This window comes from Mercenaria mercenaria, chromosome 10 (genome assembly GCF_021730395.1).
Source record: "Mercenaria mercenaria strain notata chromosome 10, MADL_Memer_1, whole genome shotgun sequence".
NCBI classification, from domain to species: domain Eukaryota; kingdom Metazoa; phylum Mollusca; class Bivalvia; order Venerida; family Veneridae; genus Mercenaria; species Mercenaria mercenaria.
The window spans coordinates 15,037,414-15,063,663 of NC_069370.1; the positions used below are offsets into that span (position 1 = coordinate 15,037,414).

A 26,250-nucleotide genomic window follows, 5' to 3' on the forward strand; every position below is an offset into this window, starting at 1 on the left:
CAAACCCCGGACGCCTACCTCAAAGTTCAAGGTCACAACTGTAAGTCAAAGGTCAACAGGGCTTTTATCCTGTCCGGTCCATAACTCTCCCATCCATGAAGGGATTTTAATATTACTTGGCACAAATGTACCTCATAATAAGACGATGTGTCAAGCACAACTTTCAAACCCCTAGCTCAAAGGTCAAGGTCACACTTAGCAGTCAGATGTTAACATGGCATGAACAGGGTCTGTTTCGTGTCCGGTCCATAACTCTGTCATTCATAAAGGAATTTTAATACCACTTGGCACAAATATTCCCCATGATGAAACGACGTGTCAGGCGCAAAAGCCGGACCCTAGGCTCAAAGGTCAAGGTCACAATTGGGGGTCATATGTCAACAGGTTTTTTTTCCTGTCTGGTCCATAACTCTGCCATCCATGAAGGGATTTTAATATTACCATTTTTTACCAAGTTTACCATTGGAGGTCAAACGTTAATAGGATTTTTTTCCTGTCCGGTCCCTAACTCTGTCATCCATCGTTCTCCGAAAAAAATGTTTCATTTCTTAAATCAAATTTTGTTTTAAAATAACATGTTTGAAAAAAAAAACGGTTTGATACAGGTAAAGTATACATGGTCCAAAGTAAAATACATGATGCAAATTCAACTATTATTTAGGTCATATGGGAACTTCCTAATAGCTTTGATGGTAGAGGAAGACCCCAGATGCCCTTCCGTACATTATTTCATCACCGGCGGCCATCAAGGTAGAGCCATCGACCTTCCATATGCCGTCTGGATGGCTTCCTTACATGATATTAAAACTGAATCTCTTTTTTTGACAGTGTCACAACTTGGAGTTTGTGGCAAAATGATTCCCCTGAAGTGGTGCACTAAATCTAAAACATTCAATTAGTATACATGCATATTTAAATATAAATCATTCGCTAGACATTTTGTACTAGTATGAAATATTTATATATAGCAATTTACGCAGTTTGAATTTGCATTTGCCAATATTAGTTAACATTAACTAGAAAAAACTTACGTTCTGTGTGATAAAACTTGAAATATTTGCAATGTGTGGGTTGATACATTTATCAAAAACCTGTCGAAATACAGATGCAGAAGTCATGCATTAAATTAAACATTAAACATTGACGAAGATTTCAAACTGAACGATAACAACAACAACAACAACAAAAAACTAGTATATCCTTAATGTTTGAGTATTGCCTATGCAATCGTTATAGTGTAGATGATATTGATTAAACAAATAGATAATGATAAGAACAGCTTTGCGCACGGTTCGAATATAATATTTGTTCACATGTGTAGCAGTTACGCTAACAGACACATTGTTATGTCCGTTTCAGTGACGCAAATATTTTTAAACATAATTATATATCGACTGTTACTGTTGATTTAAAATTGTTGTGTCCCGGAGTGCATAAAGCTGTACACAGTCATTCTAAGTCTGGCATAATTCATTTTGTTATTTTTCGTTGTATCGAAGTAATTCGATGAAAAATCTGCGAAATAGATATTAAACATTTTAAAATCTTAGATAAAATTATTAATGAATACTAGTATACATACGGGCCAAGTATCGTGCCAGAGTGATCGAGCTATTAAAGCACACAAAGTTACATAGGACGCTATACGAAAAAATGGTTATATTCCTCAAATATCCGGGGCTGCTCCAGTTACAATTCTAGACAGTCACCATCCCTGCCAGTAAGCATGAGCGATGTGATAAACTATGAATTAAAAGGATTATCTTTATAAAATGTAGTACAAATGTAACAAACAAAATATATTAACGCTGGAATATAGCAAGAGAATGCATCTCTTACCGAAAATTTTTCAAGGGGAGGCCCCTAAACCCAATCCGCCGGGAGATGGAGACCCCCTCCATAACCTACCCCACACTCGCAGCATCTCTGCTTGGTTGCTGCACATATCTTGCGTACAGTTCAAATCATTCGTAACTCACCTGATGTATCATATAAAATACAGCTAGATTCCGTCTATTTTACATCAAATTTCAATAGCGTGACTTAATCAGGAAGGAAAATTATGGAAAGTATCGCTTGTTACACTGTGTTCATCTTTATTATGTTCATAGATAAACTTCAGTCAGTAGTGAAAATTTACGTATAGTGAATACTGGATAATTTGTTATTATTGACAAACAATATCTGTCAATATTATAACAACGATAAACTTCGTTCTTACATTTATATCTTTATACAATACTTAAAAAAGGTCAAATAACTTTATAATAAATGCACATTAAGTGCTAGGATGCATTGCATTTCATTTATAGTATAGCGGTTATCAGTATGTTATACATGTAATCTATGAATCGGCACACTTAATACTCAATGACCTTGTTAAATTTTCTTAAACCGAGTAAAAATGGATGCAACACGTTTATTTCTAATTGGCGCGTTAATGTTGCCTCGCATCGAGTCAAGCAAGTTAATCTTTTTTCTTGTGGATGGATTCCGCTGGGACTATTTTCAGCTACATGACTTACGGATGAAGGGATTCACGCGGTTATTTCAGCAGGGAACCAGGGCAGAATGGATGGTTCCCGATTTTCCAACAAACAGTGTTCCTAACTATAAAACTCTGGAAACAGGCAAGTACTGATTGTGTCAACTTCTTCATTTGCTGTTATATCTATTACATACTGACAGTGTTGAATGATTATGCAATAGCTTTTTTTAAAATTCATTTCATGATATTAATTATGATTAGAAGATAAACTATCACAACACCCCAAAACAAATTTATTCGCAGTACTTTTGATATTTTTTAATAACGTCTTTCTCCTATTAATGGTACATGTATGTATATCATGTCTGGTTCCACTGAGAGTGTACATGAGTTGATGGCATAAAAATCAAAGAGTATGCACCAATTCTTAAGTTTTAAAGTCGCTATTTTAATTTAATATTCTATCCTTTTCTGCAGATAAAAATAAAGAAAAAAAGGTCATATGTATCATGGAGGCCTCAATATAACATCATTATTCTCATTTTATGACAAATTAATGATTTTTTAAACTGTCAAATACACTTTTTTTCATTAACAACGGCATATATAAACAAGTCCTCAGAAGGCTGTGATTAAAGCAAATGTAACCAAAATGTTTGGCAAGAAACTGGGTACGACATTTTTGGTTTTTACCTGTACTGTAGGAAGAAAAAAATAGAAATGGTATAAATCACACTTTTGATGTATTCAATTATTGATTATTTCATGAAACCTGTAATTCATTTCAAAAATGAGAAACATGTATATAGATCTACAACTTTTGAAAATATAAACAAGCGGTGTCAATAGATGTACATTGTAAAAGAAATAAAATATATCCAGAACAGTGATTTTTTTTTTCGTAGAATAAACTCGGAGTTAAGGTACGATGGAATACGAGGGTGCAATCTCAGTGATATAATAGTACACATCTTAACGACATTCAAGAAGAAATTACTGTTTAAATGTTTGAAATATATTATTTCGATTCTATTACGATATATCAATGATTGCAGTAACTGTCTACATTCTTGGCGACGTCCGCCAAAAAGTTTTTTGACGTATTCATTTTCAACGCGCTGCTATGGCATTTGTCTATATGATATAATAATTGTTAGGAACCAACAGGGAAATTGTTGCATACAAATGTAACAGTTTCGGCCTTCTTTGCAAGTTAGGTCGTGTTTGGTCGGATTTAACGTTACACCGACACAATTATAGGTCATGTGGTGATTTTTCAGCGTTTGGAGGAAGACGCCGGTGCCCCTCCGTGCATTATTTCATTACGAGCGGGCAGCTGGGGTTGAACCACTGACTTTCCGTAAGCCAACTGAATGGCTTTCTCACATGAAGAATTCAACACCCCAAGTGAGGCTCACATCGACGAGGGCGAGTGACTTTAAGCGACCTTTACCTTCCTGCCACGGGGTCCGGTCCCTCGTGTTAGAATAGATGTTAATAAAATGAAAACAATTATTTACTAATGAAGTTTTTAGATATTCATTATATAATACAATATGAAAATATGGTACACGTGTTATGAAATAATTGAACTACATATTACAAGTAAGTGTTTCGACTGTGACTACAGCTTTTTGTTACAAAATGTATTAGTGGACGTTATGTTGAATAACAAGTATATATATGTGTACAAAATAAGTGTTCCTTTAAACAGTATTGAATTATCAAGATATGTACATTAATTGATTTCATAATGTTACAGATGTTGCACATTGGCAGTCTAAAATAGAACTTCAATTGCTGTGCAGTGTTTAATTAGATCAGTAATCACAAACACAATATAAATAATAATTTGTGTTTGTTTGTTTTGGGTTTAACGCCGTTTTTCAACAGTATTTCAGTCATGTAACGACGGGCAGTTAACCTAACCAGTGTTCCTGGATTCTGTACCAGTACAAACCTGTTCTCCGCAAGTAACTGCCAACTTCCCCACATGAATCAGCGGTGGAGGACTAATGATTTCAGACACAATGTCGTTTATCAAATAGTCATGGAGAACATACGCCCAGCTCGAGGATCGAACTCACAACCCCGAGATCCGTAGACCAACGATCTACCTACTGAGCTAACCGGGCGGGTCTATAAATAATAATAGTAATAATAATAAAACGAGTTTAAAGTATTATCTTACACTGAAGAACTTTCAGTTGTGTACAACACCACTGTTGGTTCTAAACATCGCATGGGTCATAGAATTCTTTATGTGTGGAAGCCATCCAGACGGCTCATGGAGGGGCGGTAGTTCTACCCAGGAGCCCATCCGTGATGAAATAATGTACGGATAGGGCGCATGGAGTCTTCCTTCGGAACATGGAGTCTTCCTTCGGCACATGGAGTCTTTCTTTGGCACATGGAGTCTTCCTTCGGCACATGGAGTCTTTCTCCACCATGAAAAGCATTTAGCATCTTTTACACCATCAGCAGTATTATTCAATTGTTGGTTTTATTTTCAGGTTTGCACGTGGAGAATCATGGCATGGTGGGTAACTACATGTACGACGAGACGTCAGGGAATCATTTTAAACTTTCACTAGACAACCCCGCAAGCTTCGATCCTACCTGGTGGAACCGATCTGAATCTTTCTTTATAACTGCCGAAAAACAGGTAATTAAAACGTTATATGAAATCATTATAAAACTGGGAGAATATGTGTAAGCAGCTCGGTAGCGCATGTGATAGAAAAGGGAGAATGTAAGCAGGTTGGTTTCTGAACTGATAGAAAATCGGAAGAATGTGTGTATGCAGCTCGGTAGATGAATTCAAAGAAAACTGGTGCAGCCAGGTAGCCGAACTGATAGAAAACTGGGAGAATGGTTTTAAGCAATTTAGTTACAAATCTGATAATTTTTTTTTAGAGAAAGTGTTAACAGCTCCCTAGCTGAATTGACAATAAAACTTGGAGAATATGTGTGCTTAATAGGTTTGTAAGCAGTCGGTAGCTGAACTGAGAAAATGACATGTATTATTTACACATGAAATACAGTGAAGTTACAGGCAAAAAATAGGTTTGTAAGCAGATCGGTAGCTGAACTGAGAAAAGGACGTGTATTATCTACACACGAAATAAAATGAAGTTACAGGCAGATGGTACACGGCAGTTCCGACTTTTCCTGTTGAGCTTATTCATTGAATTTTATGTTTTCCAATTGCAAATCACTGAGTACAGAGGTCAGACGACAGAGATAATGCATAACAAAAATTATTCAAGATATGTTTAATTCGAGATATGTTTAAAGATGTTTTAGCTTGGTCAATATTATTAGTTACACCGCTTGTTGGTGACAGGATACGGGATATACGCTGTCGAGGAAATCCATACCAGATATGGATTTTCGAGACAGCGTATATCCCGTATCCTGTCACCAACAAGCTGTGTGACGATTTTATCTTGCCGACTACCCTAAATTTACTTACATGCTATAATCTAATATTTTGTAAATTAACAAAGCGGCAGCCATTTTTTAAAATCAAAATCCATATCTGAAATGTACTAGCAGGATATGGAATATATCCTGTCTCCACGTGACGTCTATTGACCAATAGAAATGCAAGAAACTTGTAGTACTTAGGCAAGATAAAGATGATTATTACAAGTGACTGATATATCTTAGCTATAATATAGAAGTGCCAAATGTAAGATTATGCTTGTATAATTCATAAGCATGTTTTTGTATTATATTATGCATACGTATGATTATGCATGATGTATAATGTAAGTTTTGCGTGGGACTTGACCTTCAGCAGTTAGTTACTTACTGTGCGATTTTGTTTTTGTGAATTTCATCCACAGTTTGACGAAACCAGTACATCAGAAAGGAGATCCTAACTACACAAAGTGTATTTCATGAAAAATGTTTTTTTTTTCATTCAAAGATATTCTTCCATTGAGTATGCTTAAAGGACCAAATTGACATCCAGCAAGATGATTCTTGTTGATCTTGCGGGCTCGAAACCTCAGTATAGGTGTAGAATTCTTCATGTGAGGAAGCCAACCAGATGGCTTACAAAGGGCTGATGGTTCTACTTTGGTACCCGGTCAAGAATGCTCGGCAATCATATGGGCTCTTCCTCCACCAAGTCGCCATATGAGCTAAGTTTAGTTTGTCCATACACACAAAAAAAAAAGCAAAAAGAAAACACTATCTTACCTGTGTTACAGTTTTTTAAAAAATCAATTCGCACAACTTCGAGCGGGGTCTTTCAAGTCAGTTGAAAGTATATGTACCGGCACATATGAATATATTGCTTTTAAACATTTTCAGGGCATACGGACGGGTCTATACAATGTGCGAGGATGTAATATAGAAATAGATAGTACCGTACCGACATTCTGCCTGCCGTACACAAAGATCCCGAGCAAGGTAGAAACAGACTGGGCAATCTCTGATGCACTAGAAAAGATGAGAGACGACAAGTTGGATATAGCGTGTAAGTCATATAGTGTTTATAAGTGGGAAATATCTATTTTTCATAATTTTTTAAGTGACTTGACTCCAGATTTTGATTAAAATGATCTTTCTTTAAAACTGTAGTTTGACCGTAATATGGAACTTACAACAGGATTTTTTTGTGTCTAAACTGTCCAAAACTGCTAAATAGGAAAAAAGACACATGTCTGAGTCGGGAACTGAACCGGGGTTGCTTCAGCAGTAAATGCTTTCCCACGACCGTGATCAAATTTATCAAGGAGGAATTACTTAATGATCGTTTATATAAAACTTTAAAATGAAGGCATTTCTCATCGGTACTCATGTCAAAGGCCTTTCAGTTTTGAATGGAAAAAATATTAAAAACGACTAATTCTCATTGTTTCCACAACACAAACTGTACGTCACTAAGACGCAACGTCTTTTTAAGAAATGTAGCAATAATTTCCTGATAATTATCTTATTTTTTTCCTATGTTGTCGTACGATCTGGAGCTCAGTTCCTTTAAATATAAAAAAGTATATGAACTGTATAATCGAGTTTGATTTCATAGATTATTTTAAGTGTTGTTTTTTCTTTATTTATTATAGATATTTATCACGAAAATGTTGATTCTATGGGGCATTACCACGGACCAAATTCTAAACAAGTACATCACGCTGTAGAAGAGGTGGACAATCATATTGACAAAATGTTGGATATTATCGAAGGTCGCAATCAGGACAATGTAGATGTAATTGTGCTGTCCGACCACGGCATGTCGACTATAGACAAGCTTCATAAGATCAACATCACAGAGGCGCTTGATATGAGGTACATCAAAGAAATAACAGAAGGAGGAACACAAGTTTATATATGGCCGGAGAGCGGGAAAGGAAAACATGTCAGTATTGGTATATATTCAGATATACATGGTATTGCGTTGATGTTATACATCTGTCCTTATTTTAGTCTTATATATTACTTTTCATTCAATCAATCTTTATAGTTCAGTTTTTCATGGGAAAACGCAACAAAACAAAAAAAGTGATACTAAAATGGAGATAAGAAGTTATTGCTAAAAATCGGCAATGTTTTTTTTTTATAAAATAATTAAAAAGCAATTTGTTGAATTTGATACTGTTGCACAAAATCTAGAAAACAGTTGCAACGGCTATATACATTTTTAAAACGGTTCAGTATCAAATAAGCAATGAAGCGTAATACTGCCGGTGCACCTGTAACATTAAATACTGACCCCGTTGAAAATTGACCCCATGGATCGTTTTTCAACGTTGAGAATTTAGCACGTGAACATTTCAACATCAAATTTTGATCAAAAGGTCCTTTTTTAACGTTGAGAATTGACCCCACCAACATTTCAACATTAAATTTTGATCAATGGGGTCAAAAGTTATAACCCCGAAAAATTAGTCAACCAGAACCAAAGAAAATACTCATTACAATACTCTGTAGAAATAAAACGCAGACAATCATTAAGCAGTACCCCAAAATAAACTCATCATCTGCGATCACAGTGACAATGAGTGCGGAGAATCAGAACAGACAGGCAGACGGACACCACCATAATACACCATGTTTTTTAATTTGTTCCTTTGCAATTTACCACAATTATATTTCCTTCAGTTCCGAAAGAAAATCTGTTTCATGTTTGCGCAGAACTGAAATACTCGGACGGTGAAAAAATGTATTTAATTATTTTTATAAGCATACGAGCAGTTGTTATTTTGATATGCAGGATGCAATATTTCCAGGTATATGACAAGCTGAAATCTTTTCATCGCCATCTGCGGGTGTACCTTAGAGATGAGATCATTGACCGATGGTTTTTCAAAAAACACAGTCTCATTCCGCCTATATATCTTACCTCGGATAAAGGATGGTACATTGTGCATGTAAGCCTTTCAAATTTATATGACGAATTGTTTAAATGGAAAGTTGTCTTGCGATTCTTGCAAGAAAAACTAATTTGCTGTAATCATATTGTAGTAATTCCAATTACAAAAATATCCGACTTTCTGCTCGATTTAATACAGATACTAAAAAAATGCCGTCTACACTGCTTGACAAACACTGTTTTAAAATTGTCGCAAAACACCGCAAAACCATTGCCAAAATAGTATTAATGGTTTTTTGAATAATCTGTCCTTGTAGTGATCGATTTAGGTAGTGATGAGTGCTTATTTTTGTATTTAGCAACTGTCTACACTGCTTGACAAACAGTTTTTAAAATTATCGCAAAACACTGCAAAACCATTGCCAAAATAGTAATAATGTTTTTTTTTGAATAATCTGTCCTTGTATACATCTATTTAAGGTACTGATTTGATACGATGTGCTTATTTTTGTATTGAGCAACTGTCTATAACTGAACTAATGATATTTTAGCCTAAATCTCCGGCAGGATACTTTGACAGTACAGAAAATCTGATGCTAGGTAATCACGGATTTGATAATGACGATCACGATATGCGTTCTATATTCCTGGCCTATGGACCTGGTAGGTAACATTTTCATTGTTCACGATCGTTCTGTTGCTAATAAGAATATTAATGGTGCTAATTATATCAGGCAAACCAATTTTGCAGATTTTCAAAATTTATAACGTCTATACAGAAATATTAGTTATTACATACCTATTAATACCTATGAATTACTTTTCTGAAATACAGTTTGTTTCCCAAACGTGTACAAAAACGTGTATTCATATCCCGTCTGATACAATGTACGTAACTATAATCGATGGCAGAAGTACCATACAGTATTTCGGTGCAGCGCGTAAATAAACAACCAGTAGCCATAATATAAAAGAAACTGGAGCAAGTTTCGCTCGTTAGCATGAGCGGAAGGAAATGAAATCATTCTGTAGTAGGTCTGATCCTTGTAATGGTTCGAATCTTGCATCCGTCAAAAATATCATTTTCATGTATGTCTGTGCGTTTGTTTTTCCCCCTGTAGTTTCTCTTCGTTTATTTTGTATTTTGCCTATGAAATCGGCAACATCTTTAAAGTAATCAATACTGAAATTGATGACTGGACGATGGTATTTAAAATAAAGTGTAAGATTCACATAAACTTTATAAACCTATCTCCTTGTGCTTTAAAATATCATAAAAGAACTTTAGAAAACATTTCATAATAAATCATGTAAAAGCAAAGTGTATAATAAACAATTAAGTGTCTTTTTTCCCAATTACATGTAAATGATATATTTTAATTTGTGAGAAAGTTGAAACTTGATTAACTGACATGAATTGTCTTCGTAGCAGTTGAAAAAATAGAAATTAAATACTTTTAGAATATGGGTGGTTTTCAAAATAATGAAGCTTTTTCTTTTCTCTCACCTTACTTTAATTCAGTTTAGTTTTAGAATGCATTTTGGGGCAAATTATATCCAAATCAATGTAGTCAATAAATGTGTGCGATTTCAGCTTAATGAATCAAACAGTTTTAAAGTTATATTAAATTATATAGCTAATTTTGTCCCCTGTGCACCCAAAAAAGTGTGACATTTTACATGAAGTATAGTTTTGAACTGTGGCTTACTTTTTAAAACCATGCTTTATTGTTACAGCTTTGGCTTTTTTGTGTAACTTAAACTCTGCACATTTAAATAAAATACTTCTTTTCATTACCTACATCTTATTGTTACCAATATTTCACATCTTGTGATGGAACCCCCTTCACAAAAAATAGTGAAAAAAATACTAAATTTAAATGTTGAACACTACAATTTCATAACCCTATTACTTTTCTAAAGTCTTAATGTTTTTCTAAGATCCTTATCCCTTCAGCTGTGAAGACACAGTATGATTTTTTTTCTTTAATAAATCAACTTTCTCAGAAACATGATGGATGTCTATACACCTAAAAATGTCCCCTGTGCACCTTTTTAGTTGTTAAGTGTCAGATTTCTTATATTCTTTAAATAAAATGGGATTTTACTTTATTTTCCTTGAAAGGGGGTTACAACTGATACAAAAGCAGCATTCAACTTCACATATTACTGACTGTTAAACATTCACAGAGCCAAAAGTAATGTCCCCTGTGCACCCTTTTTTGACATATATCAATTTTCATAGCATTACTGTAATTTGTGGTGGCAGTTCTATATTCTTAGCAGTGTGAAAGCAAAATTTAGGCATTACTTGATAATTTAGCATTATATAAGAAACCCTGGACAATTTAAAATTCATTGTTTGCATTTATTTCTGAAGTTGCCAATTTTCAAGTTTAAAAGTGGAAACATCAATTTTATTGCTTCTTAAGCTCTTTAAGTTTACCTAAATATGTAATGTTCACTAGTAAATATTGTGTAGTTAAAAGAATTTTACTTACCATGAACATATTCTATGAATAAATATTTTGATACAATTTGTCCCCTGTGCACCCTTTTTAGTAACATTATAAAGTATGTATGAATTTTACTATTCCATTTTATCATGCATGGCATTTTGTCATTTTTCTACTATGAATAAGCATTGCATGTAAACTAAATGATTTCAGTGTATTAGTTATGTATAAAGTCACTTATTTTTTCATTTAAAGCATTACATTCAGTTGAATTTTCATGTTTTTGTAGTGAAAATTTTCAATTTTGTAGTTATTTTGTGGAATAAATTAATTTTTTAATGGTATTTGTCTAAAGTTGATCACCATTAGTCTTTTTATGAATAGAAAACTAATAATGGATGAATATTACACTGATCTTCAGTATGTGTCCCCTGTGCATCTGTACAATAACTCAATTTTGAGTTGACAATTCTAGAAATTAGAATTACTGGACATTCTTGAAATTTGGCATGTGGTTTATAAACATGCAAAGTGAGAGAAAAAATAGGTTTTATAATTATATGTTAGTTATTTTGCATTTAGCAACAACTTTTCTAGGTAAAGTTTTATTTTCATGTCAGATTTGTGCAGAAATTGTGATTTTAAAAACCAATGTCCACAAACATATGAGTAAATAAGTTTCAAACCATACACATACACCCATTACTTATCATTTATGTTTAAAAAATTACTGTTATACATATTTCCTTGTCATAAAACACTGCAACATTTATCACCCATCTTACGGGAAATTCACTGAACTTTCGAATTAAAGGCTGAAATATTTTCTTATTGGCATTTCTCAACACTTTCCGAGAGTTATTTCCTTCAAATTTGAAGTATTTGCTATCATAAAAAATAGGTGACCACCCTAAAAAATAAGTTTGAATTTTCAACCCCTATGTCACACTTTTGCTTCATTATTTTGAAAACCACCCATAAGATAATACGGGACTCAAATTTGTCTCACGACGAAAAAAGTACTTCAATCCAAAACGGAGTGAGTTACCGCTCGGTCGCTGAAAAAAGGTGTTTCTTTCAGAAAAATGGTTTGTGGGCTCAGTCTTGTGTAATTCCTTTGTTAACATTTCAAAATGCCTATACATGATTCAGTCGCCAGACAAATACTGGTACCTGAAATGGTGCAAGATACGAGTCTCGGCGTTCCAACTTCCATACACCATAAAGCTCTCCACGAGCGCTTTTGGTGATCCATGCCTGCAAATCAACTCGAGGCGGATACAACACTGTTTCATATTACAAGTTTAATTATGATCAACCTTGGTTATATATACACACTTCAGAGCTTGCGGCAAAATCATACACCCGTTTAAAATACAGAACACAATAAAAATGGCAAAAATTAGTAATAGGTCCAGTACTCCCTAGTTCAACTCTATGGATCTGTTCTGGATCGCGTTTAGAGGCAACATATTTCCGCAGTTCTTTGTGACACATGTATGTGATTGTCTTTCAAGTATCCTAACATACAATTTTAAACTTTTTCAGATTTCCGAGATGGTTACATCGCAAAACCTTTCTCCAACGTCAACGTTTATCAAATTATATGTTACGTGACAGGTATCAACGCAAGGGCAAATAACGGCACATGGTCCGAGGTCAAGGACATGTTGGTAGACCGCAAACAACATTCGGAACTTTGAACATTCCAGTTTCACTATTTGTGATCTTTTTCTAGCTTGTATAATTGATAGATCCACTATTAAGTTGGTTAGAACCGGATCAGGAGCAGATTCGTTTTTGCAGTATCAAGTAAAATAATAGTTTTTCTTCGGCTGATCTTACAATCAATATTTGGTTATATTTCCGATTGCAAAAAGACTATCATTTAAATATCTGTCAAAGCTATGAAAACCAAAACTGCAGTGTCTGGATTTCAGATATTTTGTCTGGTTTGTTCCACATGTTGGCATATAATACTAGTTTGAGGAGACTACAAGTGGCACTTCTACAGTGTCCTCCAAATTCTAACAAAACTGTTTTTCGCCATGTAAGTTACACATACCTGGGATATGACATTCTTAATTTTGTGACACTAACAACAGCGTAATAAGCGAAAGTTGTATTCTTTCCAAAATCAATATACTTTAACTGGAGACATGGTACATGTATATAAAAATACTTGAAAATGAAAAAAAAATCGATGAAAGTGTATAACTACAAAACATAACGTGAGCCGTGCTTCGTCTTTCTGAAGCTTATCTTTGTATGACATAACTATTATAATGGCACAACGTCGATTCAAAACAAGTAATTGTGTTTTCCCTATTTCAGTTGTTATAGACCTTGAACTGACAATAACCTGCACCCCCCTTCTAGGGATATTTCTACGCTATGATTTTCTTAAAGCATATGATGCCAGCTATCATTCTAGAAATTCTGCCATCTGGCAGTCGAGTTCTATTTACGTTACAGCCTACTTTATACGTTACCATTAACATTTTTTTAGAAAATACTGACTGGCACTACAGTTCGCCATAAATGGTTTACTACCTACACAATATGTCAGTGTATAAAGATAGAATATACCGATTTACCGGTATATTTTGTAGGTAAAAGTGACACTTATAGGTATAAGCTTTACGTTATCAAATTTACGTTACCAAAAATTACAATTAAAATAGAAAATATAACTATGCGATTTTACATTTCATTTGAAGTGTCTATGTCAAAAGTGTTACAAAACAAGTTGTGGTTATAACAGAAAAGAGCTTAACATATATCAGTTGTAAAATACTTCTAATTATTACGAAAAATAAGCAGTAAAAATGTACAGTAAAGAAGGTAAAATAATATATTATTGACTATTCAAGTTTATAATATTAAAAAAGTTTCGCTTTTCATCGAAAGCAATAATCGTGATAGTTCCATCCAGAGAATGTTCAATTGCTTACAAATAAATAATCACATAAAAATTGCAGATGGTCATTTACTTATCCAATACCTTAAAATGTTGTAATTACATTTGATGACAATGACTTTTTGTGTTACATTATTTCAAAGAGCTATAAAAATAATTTTTTTTTTATACTTCTTTGATTATTTGCAGCAAAGTACTCGTGAACAGTCAGGGAAATGCTTCAAAATGAGTAAAGCATAAGAAACACCTTTAATATGATTCACTGAAGTGATGAATATATCCACAGTCTACCTAGCTGTAACAGTAAACACCAGAAACTTGTAAAACTAAGAAAATATGTTAGGTGCAAGACTTTTGACATGTAATCTGAAAATATTATACCATCACAAGAAAAATTAAGAAATAGAAATTTACAATGGACTTTAAATTCTGAATTGATATTAACGTGAATTTGGACACTGGATCTAACAACCCAGCATTTCAGTATCAGTCAAGGGTTGACTTTCATGTCGGGGCACACTGCCTAGCGAGTTCTCCAACCTGAAAAGGAACAACAAATACCAACAACATCCTCGGTCGTAGATCCATTAAGTGCTTGATTCTAATATCGATTATTAAAGGACAATCACACTGTGCTTGCCAGGAGTCTGTCAAGTCACAATAACCGTCACACTTAAGCAGTGTCTAAATATCAAGAAATCTGTCATCCTTTAGACATACGAGCCATGCCATGAGAAAACCAACATAGTGGCTTTGCAACCAGCATGGATCCAGACAGGATCCATGCTGTTTGCTTTCAAAGCCTATTGGAATTAGAGAAACTGTTAGCGAACAGCATGGATCCTGACCAGACTGCGCGGATGCGCGGATGCGCAGGCTGGTCTGAATCCATGCTGGTCCCAAAGTGTTGGTTTTCTCATGGTGTGGCTCATATATCATTCTTGCTTTTCACAAGGCAATTACCATATTTGAAAAAGGAATTAATATAAAGTTGCTTCAGTTCAAAGGTCTTTATCATCAAATGCCAAGTAAACCAAAGCAACACAATTTTATTGAGAAATCCAGGACACTGGAAAACACAATTTGCATTACACTGCATGTGTTGCGAACAAAGAAAGAAATTCAGTTTGCTATGTTTTTTTATTCCACGTTGTCAAAATGCATCATATATCACTTACCTGATATGTTTTCAAGCAACATGGAAAAGAGACAAGGAAGGGAAACTTCTGTGAACTTTTTTAAAGCATGAAAGAGAAAGCTTTAATGGAACATCCAACTATGGCAAATTCAACAAAACGTTCCTCTGTAACAAGGAAATACTAAGAAAGAATTTATAAACAAAAATTAATCCAGGTCTGAAAGTCTCGATCAGTTGTAGTAAAGTGGATTTAAAGATAATAAGAGGCCCAACTGGAAGTCGCTCACCTGAGGCAGACCTTGACCTAATTAGATCTTGCTTGTGACAAAGTATTTATAAATCTAAAATAAAAACAAGAGGTCCATGATGGCCCTATATCGCTCACCTGAGTTTAATTGCTTGCTTGAACAAATTTCTTTGCTAGAGCTTCAAATACAAAAAAAAAACTAGGTGAGAAGATCATGGTAAATATTCTTCAAGATAAGTACTGAAATCTGTTAAAAATTATACAACTCTCTTTGCAGTAGCTTCAAAACCAAGGAAGTAGGTCAGTAGGTCAGGGCTAAGAACTTTAAAGATGAGTATTGAAATCATTATCGTAAGTTATTGACGTGGTCCAAATTTCTATGCTGTTCTGATCGGTGTGCAAAACTGTACATGTCATCCAAAATTCAAGGCTGTATCTTAAACAAGAGGGCCTTGAAGGCCCTGTATCGCTCACCTGACCTATTGACCTAAAGATCATCAAGATTAACATTCTGACCAAGTTTCATTAAGATATGGTTATAAATGTGGTCTCTAAAGTGTTAACAAGCTTTTCCTTTGATTTGACCTACTGACCTGGTTTTTGACCCCACCTGACCCAGATTTGAACTTGACCTATAGATCAAGATCAACATTCTGACCAAACTTCATTAAGATATGGTCATAAATGTGACCTCTACAGTGTTAACTAGCTTTTCCTTTGATTTGACCTGGTGACCTAGTTTTTGATCCTACATGACCCAGATTCATGAAGATACAGTCTTAAATGTGGCCTCTAGAGTGTTAACTAGCTTTTCCTTTGATTTGACCTGGTGACCTAGTTTTTAACCCCAGATGACCCAATTTCAAAATCGTCCAAGATTTTATTTAGGGTAACATTCTGACCAAGTTTCATTAAGATTGGGCCAAAATTGTGACCTCTAGAGTGTTAACAAGCTTTTCCTTTCATTTGACCTGGTGACCTAGTTTTTGACCCCAGATGACCCAATATCAAACTCGTCCAAGATTTTATTGAGAGTAACATTCTGACCAAGTTTCATTAAGATTGGGCCAAAATTGTTACCTCTAGAGTGTTAACAAGCTTGTCCTTTCATTTGACCTGGTGACCTAGTTTTTGACCTCAGATGACCCAATATCGAACTCGTCCAAGATTTTATTGAGAGTAACATTCTGACCAAGTTTCATTAAGATTGGGCCAAAATTGTGACCTCTAGAGTATTAACAGTCAAACTGTTGACGATGGACGGAGGGACTACGGACACAGGGCGATCACAAAAGCTTACCTTTGAGCACTTCTTGCTCAGGTGAGCTAAAAACAAGAAAGTAGGCCAGTAGGTCAAGGTAATTATAATTAAGCAATCTAGGTAATATGATCTGATAATTTTTGAGATATTCTTTCCTATATAACTCATATACAAGTGATCCCCAGAGGGGGGGGGCTCTTTTCACTCAAGGGGCATATTTGAACAATCTTGTAAGAGAACCACTAGGCAATGCTACATACCAAATATCAAAGGCTCAAGCCTTGGACTTTCAGACAAGAAGATTTTAATTTTTTTTCCTATATAAGTCTATGTAAAACTTGGGGCCCCTGGGGCAGGGCCTATTTTCAACCCAGGGGCATAATTTGAACACTTATGGTAGAGGACCACAAGGCAAGCAACAAACCAAATATCAAAAGCCTAGGCCTTGCAGTTTCAGTTAAGAAGATTTTTAAAGTTTCTTCCTATATAAGCCTATGTAAAACTTGGGACTCCCTGGGCGGGGCCTGTTTTCCCCTCAGGAGCATAATTTGAATAATCTTGGTAAAGGACCATTAGGCAACGCAACATACCAAATATCAAAAGCCTAGGCCTTGTAGTTTCAGATAAAAAGATTTTTTAAAGTTTTTTCCTATATAAGTCTATGTTAAACTTGATACCCCCTGGGGTGGGGCCTCTTTTCACCCCAGGGGCATAATTTGAACAAACTTAGTAGAGGACCACAAGGCAAGCTACATACCAAATATCAAAGGCCTAGGTCTTGTGGTTTCAGACAAGAAGACTTTTAGTTTTTTCCTATATAAGTCTATGTAAAACTTAGGTCCCCCGGGGTGGGACCTCTTTTAACCCCAGGGACATAATTTGAACAAACTTCATAGAGGACCAATAGATGATGTTACATGCCAAATATTGAGGCTCTACCCCTTGCGGTTTTGGACAAGAAGATTTTTAAAGTTTTTCCTTTCAGTTGCCACGGCAACCAGAGTTCTGTGTGGAATTAAATTCTTTGAACAATTTTGAACGGGGACCATCCAAGGATCATTCCAGTGAAGTTTCATCAAAATTAAAGTGATGGTTTAGGAGGAGATATTGTTTAAAGGAAAGTGTGGACGGACGCCGGATGGCGAGTGATCACAACAGCTAACCCAGAGCCCTTTGGCTCAGGTGAGCCAACAACACTGAATCCAAAGCAGCAAATGTTGCCCCTAGAGTGTCAGTGACGTTTTTCTATGATTCAACTTACTTAGTTTTTGACCTCTGGCAAACAAGTTTAGAACCTGATCTAAATTTCATATTGATATTCTGACAAAGCTTATAAGAAAGTCAAGTAGGGAATGTGGCATCAAACATTCTAAGTATTATGAAGAGGATGTAGAAAATGTGGCCTCTAGGGTGTTAACAAAGTGACCTCACGACCTAGATTTTGATCCAAGATAACCTAGCCAAGGAGAAGCTTGTCCAGATTTTATTGATCAATTTTCACCAAGAGTTGGACAAAATTGTGACCTCCAGTGAAATTGTTGATGACAGTCAATGATGATGTACTTCTGACATAGGGCAATCACAACTGCTCATCGGGATCTTTTTGTGCTCAGGTAAACTAAACAAATACCATCAAAGACTATTTATAATATTTCTACCCATAATTTTACCAAAACTCTGCCTGGAAACCAAAACAATAATAGAAATGATGTAACCTCGACATACAGTATATCAAGGTGGCACTGAACACCAAAAGGTGTTCTTCCATTGAAATTCTTTTTACTGCTACTTAATACAATAGAACAACAACCTGCCTTTAAAATGGTCATTGGGTTTAAAACTGGAAAATGACTATTGACCATCATCAGTATCCTACTGCCCTTGCCTTTGTCTCAGTCGATAGTTTTCTGATGAGGGTCTATAGTCATTTATTTGGCTGTATAATTTTAACCATTGACCACTGAAGGTCGATAGTTGTACCGTATTGCCAGAGGACCAATGGTCAATAGCCCATACTTATTTAATTGCTTGCTAGTCAATAGTTGAAACTATTGCCCAAGGTCCAAATGACTTAGGGCTAATAGTTTTGACTATTAACGGGTGAGCCATTCAGTAAGTGTTTAATACATGATATAAAAAATTAATTTTCACACCTTTATTTTTAAATGTCTAAAAAACATGTGTGATTGTGAACTGGTCATGTTATACAAACTATGGACCGGCGCCTCATAGGAGTCACGTAATAATTTTGACTAATGACCACCCTGCCATTCAATAAATATTTTATTACATGACATCAGAAATGATATTTCCTATTTTTTCTTTCCAATTTTGACTTTTGCCAAGCAAATTTAGGGCTGGCCCCTATTTAATGAAAAAACTTAAGTAATTACTTAGTTAAGTCTGTTATCTAAAATCGTGCTATTGCTTAAGTTATTGTTAGTTCATGTTGGTTATTTTCCATAACAATTTATTTATAGCTTAATTCTATGTGGTTAGTAGTATTTGTCTGCAGTACTTATTTCAGTCAGGCAAATTTTATAATGTTATTAATCAAGCAATTTCATATTGGCCTTGTTATTTGTCCAAGGGTTGTCGTATTGGCCCGAGGCCGTAGGCCGAGGGCCAATACGACTGCCCGAGGACAAATAACTAGGCCAATATGAAATCGCTTGATTAATGATAATATTATTATTCAACTTTCAACTGTTGACGGTAACACCGTAAGAACTCTGTGAGTTACCTTATGACAGCTATGCAAGTTCAGGTGAAAAATCTTGACAAGTTGTTTTGACGTATTTTACAAACCATGATCATTTTCGCCAGTAAAACAGAATGAGTTGTATGTAGGTACTTGAGAATAATTTTGAGAGATATTTTTAATGTGACATAATCAAGAGTAACTGGAACTTACCTTATTTTTTGGAATTCCTATTTATTTTCTTTAGAGAGTATCTTATCATTTGAACAGTGATAAAAACTGCTTTAAAAGTCATTTCCTTTTAGGCTGCAAGCAACGAGACACAAAATTATACACATGTGTTGATCAAGATAATACAACCAACCAACCACATATTATATAGTCCCATGCCTCGTTTAATTCTTATCCGAAATTGTTCAGTTGTTTGCAGTTCACAACTGACACTCTTGTTCGCCAATCTATTCATGCACTTTCCAGCATTTGAATCGCTATTTATCATTGCACAAATAGTCCACACTATCAAAATGTCTGTTAAAGGTGAGTCTCATCCTTTTAATTAATCTGAGTTTCCATATTTTCTTATTATTTTCCTTGACAACTGCCAGAATTTCTGACAGGAAACACCTGCATTTTACAAAATACCGAATAAGCGAAAGTATCGTTGTAATCTCTGAAGACGTACATCCCGCTCAGTCATACTTGGTTATTAAATGATTTTTTGTCAAAATGTAAAAAAAAAAATATAATCTATAACTCTGATGTAAAACAAAATGGCGTCATTTAAAAATCTAACGGAAGTGGCTTCTCCGTATTGGCCCTCTCTTTTGAACCAATCAAAATGCTAGAATTCCATATTGGCCCTGTTTTTCTCGTACTGGCCCTGTTTTTCTCATATTGGCTAAGTTATGTTTTGTATTAGCTCTGTCTGTTTCATATGATGTTTGCAATTGATCTAATACAGTGTATAATATTGTAAAGTTGAATAATAATATATGATATTTCTATTTAAGCACAATATAACGAAGTATTTGCTTAAGTAAATTTCTTATTTCTATACATGTACTTGGCTTTCTGCAAAATTCAGAATTGTTGTGTTTTGATCTATGAAATAGTCATATAAGGTTCTGATATAGATGAAAAAGTCAACATTGAAGACAAAGGGCAAAAACAAGCATTTGAATTAACTGACTTAGCTTAACAATTACTTAATTTTTTTTCGTGAAATTGGGGCCTGAACTATAGACTGGCCAACAGCACTAACTATGGACCAGCACTTTATAATGTAATAATCAATAATGTATCAAGGTGTTTCCAGATTCTTCAGTTTATGAAAAACTGTTCAAAATTTTCAAAAATGAAACTTATAAAATCATCATTTCCAGTTTTAATTATTACTCTTAAGCAGTAAACTTCAAGAATGCAGATGGAATAGATCAGCTTGCCAAATATTAGGAAGTCTGTTACAATATTTTTGTAATAATGACTTTTCCAGATCTTAATACCGGTATGTTGATAAAAAACAAAACAAAAAAAAAACAGAGGAAAGCCTTTGACTGAAAACAGTATACATGTAGTCTTAAGTCAATGTCATTTTTAAACTTAAACCTAAACTAGAGCTGTCATTGGAGTGATGGAATATAACCCCACAATATGGCCTTGTCACAGAAGTAAGCCAGTGTCAAAGTTGAAAATCTATAGGGGTCATCTGCTGGTCATGATCAACCTCCCTATTAAGTTTTGTGATCCTAGGCCCAAGCGTTCTCAAGTTATCGTTCGGAAACGATTTAACTGTTCCGGGTAACTGTGACCTTGACCTTTGACCTACTGACCTCAAAATCAACAGGGGTCATCTGCTGGTCATGACCAACCTCCTTATCAACTTTCATGATCCTACGCCTAAGAGTCCTCAAGTTATCATCCGGAAACTGTTCTACTGTTCCTGGTCATTGTGACCTTGATCCTTGACCTACTGACCTGAAAGTCGAACTTGACTTATATTTTATAATGTTCTACCTGTGTACCAAAATTTATGATCCTAGCCCCAAGAATTCTCAAGTTATCATCCGGAAACAATATAACAGTTCCAGGTCAATGTGACCTTGACCTTTGACCTCAGTGGAATTTGGCCTGTATTTTATGATGTTACACCTGTTTACCAAAATTTATGATCCTTGGCCCTAGCTTTCTCAAGTTTTCATCTGGAAACCGTTTAACTGTTCTGGGTCATTGTGACCTTGATCTTTGACCTACTGACCTCAAAGTCAAACTTGACCTGTATTTTATAATGTTACACCTGTGTAGCAAAATAAATCTAAATCTGTCAAACTTTTCATGAATTATTGTCTGGAAACCATGAAAACCAACGGTTCGACCGACTGACCGACAAGCTCACTCCTATATACCCCCCAAACTTAGTTTTGTGGGGGTATAAAAAAAAGATTCTAAGATCGGCCAATGGTATCTTCAGACTTGAATCTTGGGCAGACTGTAACCATTCTTGAAAGTAAAATCATGCCAACTTGTCTGATTGTGTTGGTCCTTTATTTAGTATGGGTTTCCTAGGATTCTGTCTGATACTGCAACCTGTAACCAAAGTATATACATGTATCTGAAACGAATATGAAATACAACAGCATTATAAAATATTGTCACCATACAATTTTGTGTTTCTTGGCTGTTTTATGCAGTCGTACGACATCTAATATTCTATTAGTCCGCAAGAACAGCAAGGATTTCCAAGTTAATATCTATAAGAGTAGTAACAGTTTCCTTGCAAAAATGAAAATATAAAATGTTTCACTGTGTATATGGTTGTCAAGAATGTCAAAACGAAATGAATTTACAACAAGTCTTAATCATAAAATTTAAAATGCCAGTAAATCTGCAAAACAATCTTCTAATTAAATTTTTAACATGATTTTTGTAACCTTTTGTCTGGCTTGCACAAAGACCTACTGGTGAAAGACAGAGCACAAACGGAACAATTCAAATATATTATATGAGTTGATTGAACAAGAGAGGTCATCAGTAACAGACAGACAAGTGGGAGCGGCGGTATAATGGTTATGGTGTTAGGTGCTCAACCCGGGGGGTCATGGGTTCAAGACCCAATGGGATCATGACCACACTATCTTATTATGACATCAATACTGGTCTTTCCAGGAAGTGGACTACAGTGCGGTTCAAATAAGCTTGAAAGTTTCATCACAATTGAGCTAAAATTAATTTAGAGTAAACTAAAAAATGAAAACCCATTAAGAGAAGTGCCCTTGACCTTGGATGTAAAAATCTAAGGTACATGGCACACAATTTCTGAACATGATTTAAATCTGTGTAAGGTTTCATTAGAATCCCTTGAACTGTTTAAAAGTTATAGCTCACTGATGAATTAAATAACTAACACACATATGGCACTGTGATTCTTCGTTGGCATAATAAATCTTCCAGGCATACAGTTCCTTCTGTAATGGAGAAATACCTGTAACGTGGTTCCATCAAAATGTAAACTCGCTCTCCCTAACTGTCTCATGTAAAAACTTTACAACTCAGGCTTTGTCAAATTATCACCAATAAATGTAATCTCTGATTCCACTGGGCCTGAAAATGTTGTAATATACTCAATATATATGTGAAAACATAAAACATTACTTAAGGTGGAATAAACATTAAAATGCCGAAATTTTTTAAAAGGAGACATCATGGAATATAACATTAATAATAATTCATTACAGTAAACCTCACTTATAAGGAACACGGATAAAAGGAATACTTAAGGAACAGTTTTCAATTCCCTGATCTAGTTCCTTTTTTATTCAATGTGAAAATCCTTGGTTATGGGGAACTCGGTTATAAGGAACACTCGGTTATAAGGAACACTTTTTCCCATCCCAAAGTATGAAATTCAATGGAAACCCCCTCGGTTATAGCGAACAGACATAAAGAACAAGAGCTGTCAGTGGACAGCGCGCTCGACTATTCTCAGTGCTTGATAGTATAATATATTAGCAATGAGCAAAGCTTTAACATTACAATAAGCATATTCTAAGTCGAAAAGGGGCCATAATTCAGTCAAAATGCTTGATGGAGTTGCCTCCTCCTTTTTACAGACTGGGGTCATGATGGTAAACAAGTATGCAAAATATGAAAGCAATATCTCAATGGACTTTGAAAATATTTGAGGTGGTACGCAAACTTTAACATTTATTCTAAGTCGAAAAGGGGCCATAATTCAGTCAAAATGCTTGATAGAGTTGCCTCCTCCTTTTTACAGACTGGCGTATTGATAGTAAACAAGTATGTAAAATATGAAAGCAATATCTCAATGGACTTTGAAAATATTTGGGGTGGTACGCAAACTTTAACATTTATTCTAAGTCGAAAAGGGGCCATAATTCAGTCAAAATGCTTGATAGAGTTGCCTCCTCCTTTTTACAGACTGGGGTCATGATGGTAAACAAGTATGCAAAATATGAAAGCAATAGCTCAATGGACTTTGAAAATATTTGTGTGACGCCCACGCTCACGCCGAGGAGAGTAGGATAGCTCCCCTATTCTTCGAATAGTCGAGCTAATAAAAACTATTGAAAACCGGGAATAAACAGAAGAATCGCTGATGACGTCAGAGTAATGTCGGCACTTTCACGCGCTTTTATGCAATGAATAAACACAAATTATTTAATTTCTATGATCTTTAGTTTGTTAATTTACGGATACGATAAAAAGAAAAATATTATAATATCATCATTAACATTTACCAAATACTAGACGATAGTTGACTTATATTTCTCAAGATTATGTTCAAGAGCTACATGAATTGGGTATTTCATGTTAAAAATAGTGAATGAAAATCAGACACGGTCACCGAATCTGGGGATTTTAATATTGGTCATTACTAGTTTAGTTTCACGATGGAAATATCCTAAATAAATGTGCTAATTATGCGTGATAAACGATGGCAAACAGTCCTGTTTACAAAATTTCCAACTGTAAAAACTATAGCAGTTGATAAAATGGACAATAGCAAAACTATTGGTATAATTTACACTTTAATCCTTGCGTACGGCGCCGTTATATAGTGTGTGCAAAATCTGAACATTTATTTTATATTAGTATTGATGCCTATTCACATAACATGCAATCAAGCAAGGTAAGGGGAGTAACTGCAACATATCTTATAGTCATATGTAGCACTCTCTTAAAAGGAGATAGAAATAACCAATAAAAATATACACAAATTACGGTTGTTCTTACATTTTATACATTTTGGCTTAGTTTAGGTTTAACGCCGTGTTTCAACACTTTTTCAGTCATATACATGCAGGCAGTTTACCTTACCATCTCTAGGACCAGTACTAGACTCGCAACTTTCTCACATAATGATTCATGGTAGGCCCGGAGTATGAACACATAGCCCTTTTTAAACGTCAGTCAAATAGTGTTCGCTATACAAGTTGTGTTTGTTATACAAACCTCGGTTACAAGGAACTAGTTCGCTATACGGATATAAGGAACCTGGATTATGTAGGGATAACGCATGTTTTTTCGTGTTATAATGTATGCAGAATCCCAAGGGATAAGTTGGTGCCTGAGTCCGTAGGGCGAGGGTACCAACGTATCCCGAGGGATTCTGAAGATTTTATAACATGAAAATAACATGTGCTAACGCTATTCTAGCATAAAACGTGAAAAAAAACCAATGAATAAATGAATGCATTTTCCCTCAATGTCATTAAATTTCCATGAAATGTGCTGGAATATCCGAGTTGTTTTTTCACGCTGACGTCATTTCCATTTGAATTATCCGTTTTGGGGCCGTAATACGTCAACGCTTTGCCACGGAACGCGCACGTGAGCGCGAGAATCTCTCTGTTAACACACGTTTTCTCTCCTGTTAAAACACCCCAAAAAAGTGAAAAGAACAGCAGTTTTATGCTAGAATAAGGATCAATTTTTAGAGGTCCCAAGCTGTTCCTTATAGGCGAGGTTTACTGGAATCAATATAATTCGAGTTGATACTTTATGACCCAGAGTACAGAAAAATAGATTAACATAAAGTTAAAACTGTGTAAGGTCCAAAGCCCTTAAAGAGCTTTAAACCACATAACTTTGTTTTATTTTCTGAATATAATGCTAGTTTATAATTCACTCCTATTTCTAACTGTCATGCTGTTCGTGTAAGTACTGGAAAAAATGTCGCCAATATTAACCAGTATAAAACACAAAACCGGGTTCTAATTGCAGGTCATTCCATATGTATATACATTATAAAATTAACATTTACTGGTAATGACATCATGTCAGAAATACTCCGTCATAAACTTTAAGTCAGATTACCTTAAAATTATCCATTTCTGGGAAACTTGGACCTCAGCAACTGGTGCTGTTTTGTCTGACTTTGCACTCCAGTTACCAGGTCATACAAATCTATGATCATCTGCATCTCTGAAGTTAGAAAATATCATTCTGAGAAAAAGTCTTTATAAATACACTGTCATCTATAGAATAAAGAGCCGGCCTGCTTAGCTCAATAGGGAGAGCGCAGATCTATGGAGGCATATGTTTTCCATGGCGATTTGATAAAAGACATTGTGTCTGTTACCATTTGTCCTCCACCTCTGATTTATGTGGGGAAGTTGGCAGTTACTTGCAGAGAACAGGTTTGTACTGGTACAGAATTGAGGAACGCTGGTTAACTGCCCGCCATTACATAACTGA

The 26,250-nt window shown here is 35.1% G+C and overlaps 1 protein-coding gene and 1 long non-coding RNA gene across 8 annotated transcripts in view; one reads left to right on the plus strand and one right to left on the minus strand.

The window, feature by feature from the left end:
- Positions 1-1,984: 1,984 nt before the first annotated feature.
- On the plus strand, positions 1,985-14,246 carry LOC123560019 (glycerophosphocholine cholinephosphodiesterase ENPP6-like). The gene is made up of 7 exons (XM_045352247.2): positions 1,985-2,630; positions 5,002-5,153; positions 6,812-6,977; positions 7,567-7,859; positions 8,731-8,871; positions 9,365-9,476; positions 12,818-14,246. The coding sequence occupies exons 1-7, from the start codon at positions 2,405-2,407 to the stop codon at positions 12,970-12,972; spliced, it is 1,245 nt and encodes a 414-aa protein (XP_045208182.2). The 5' UTR covers positions 1,985-2,404; the 3' UTR covers positions 12,973-14,246.
- Positions 14,247-15,056: 810 nt separating this feature from the next.
- Positions 15,057-26,250, minus strand: part of LOC123560017 (uncharacterized) — a 57,707-nt gene continuing 46,513 nt past the window's right edge. For 6 of the 7 annotated variants that reach the window (XR_008372638.1, XR_006688091.2, XR_006688089.2 and 3 more), the window contains 3 exons: positions 25,870-25,977; positions 23,015-23,133; positions 15,057-22,119 (listed from right to left, as the gene is read on the minus strand). This is a non-coding gene — a long non-coding RNA (uncharacterized LOC123560017). Of the gene's footprint in view, positions 22,120-22,937; positions 23,134-25,869; positions 25,978-26,250 lie in introns of all 7 variants that reach the window. The other variant, XR_008372637.1, reaches the window with a different exon arrangement.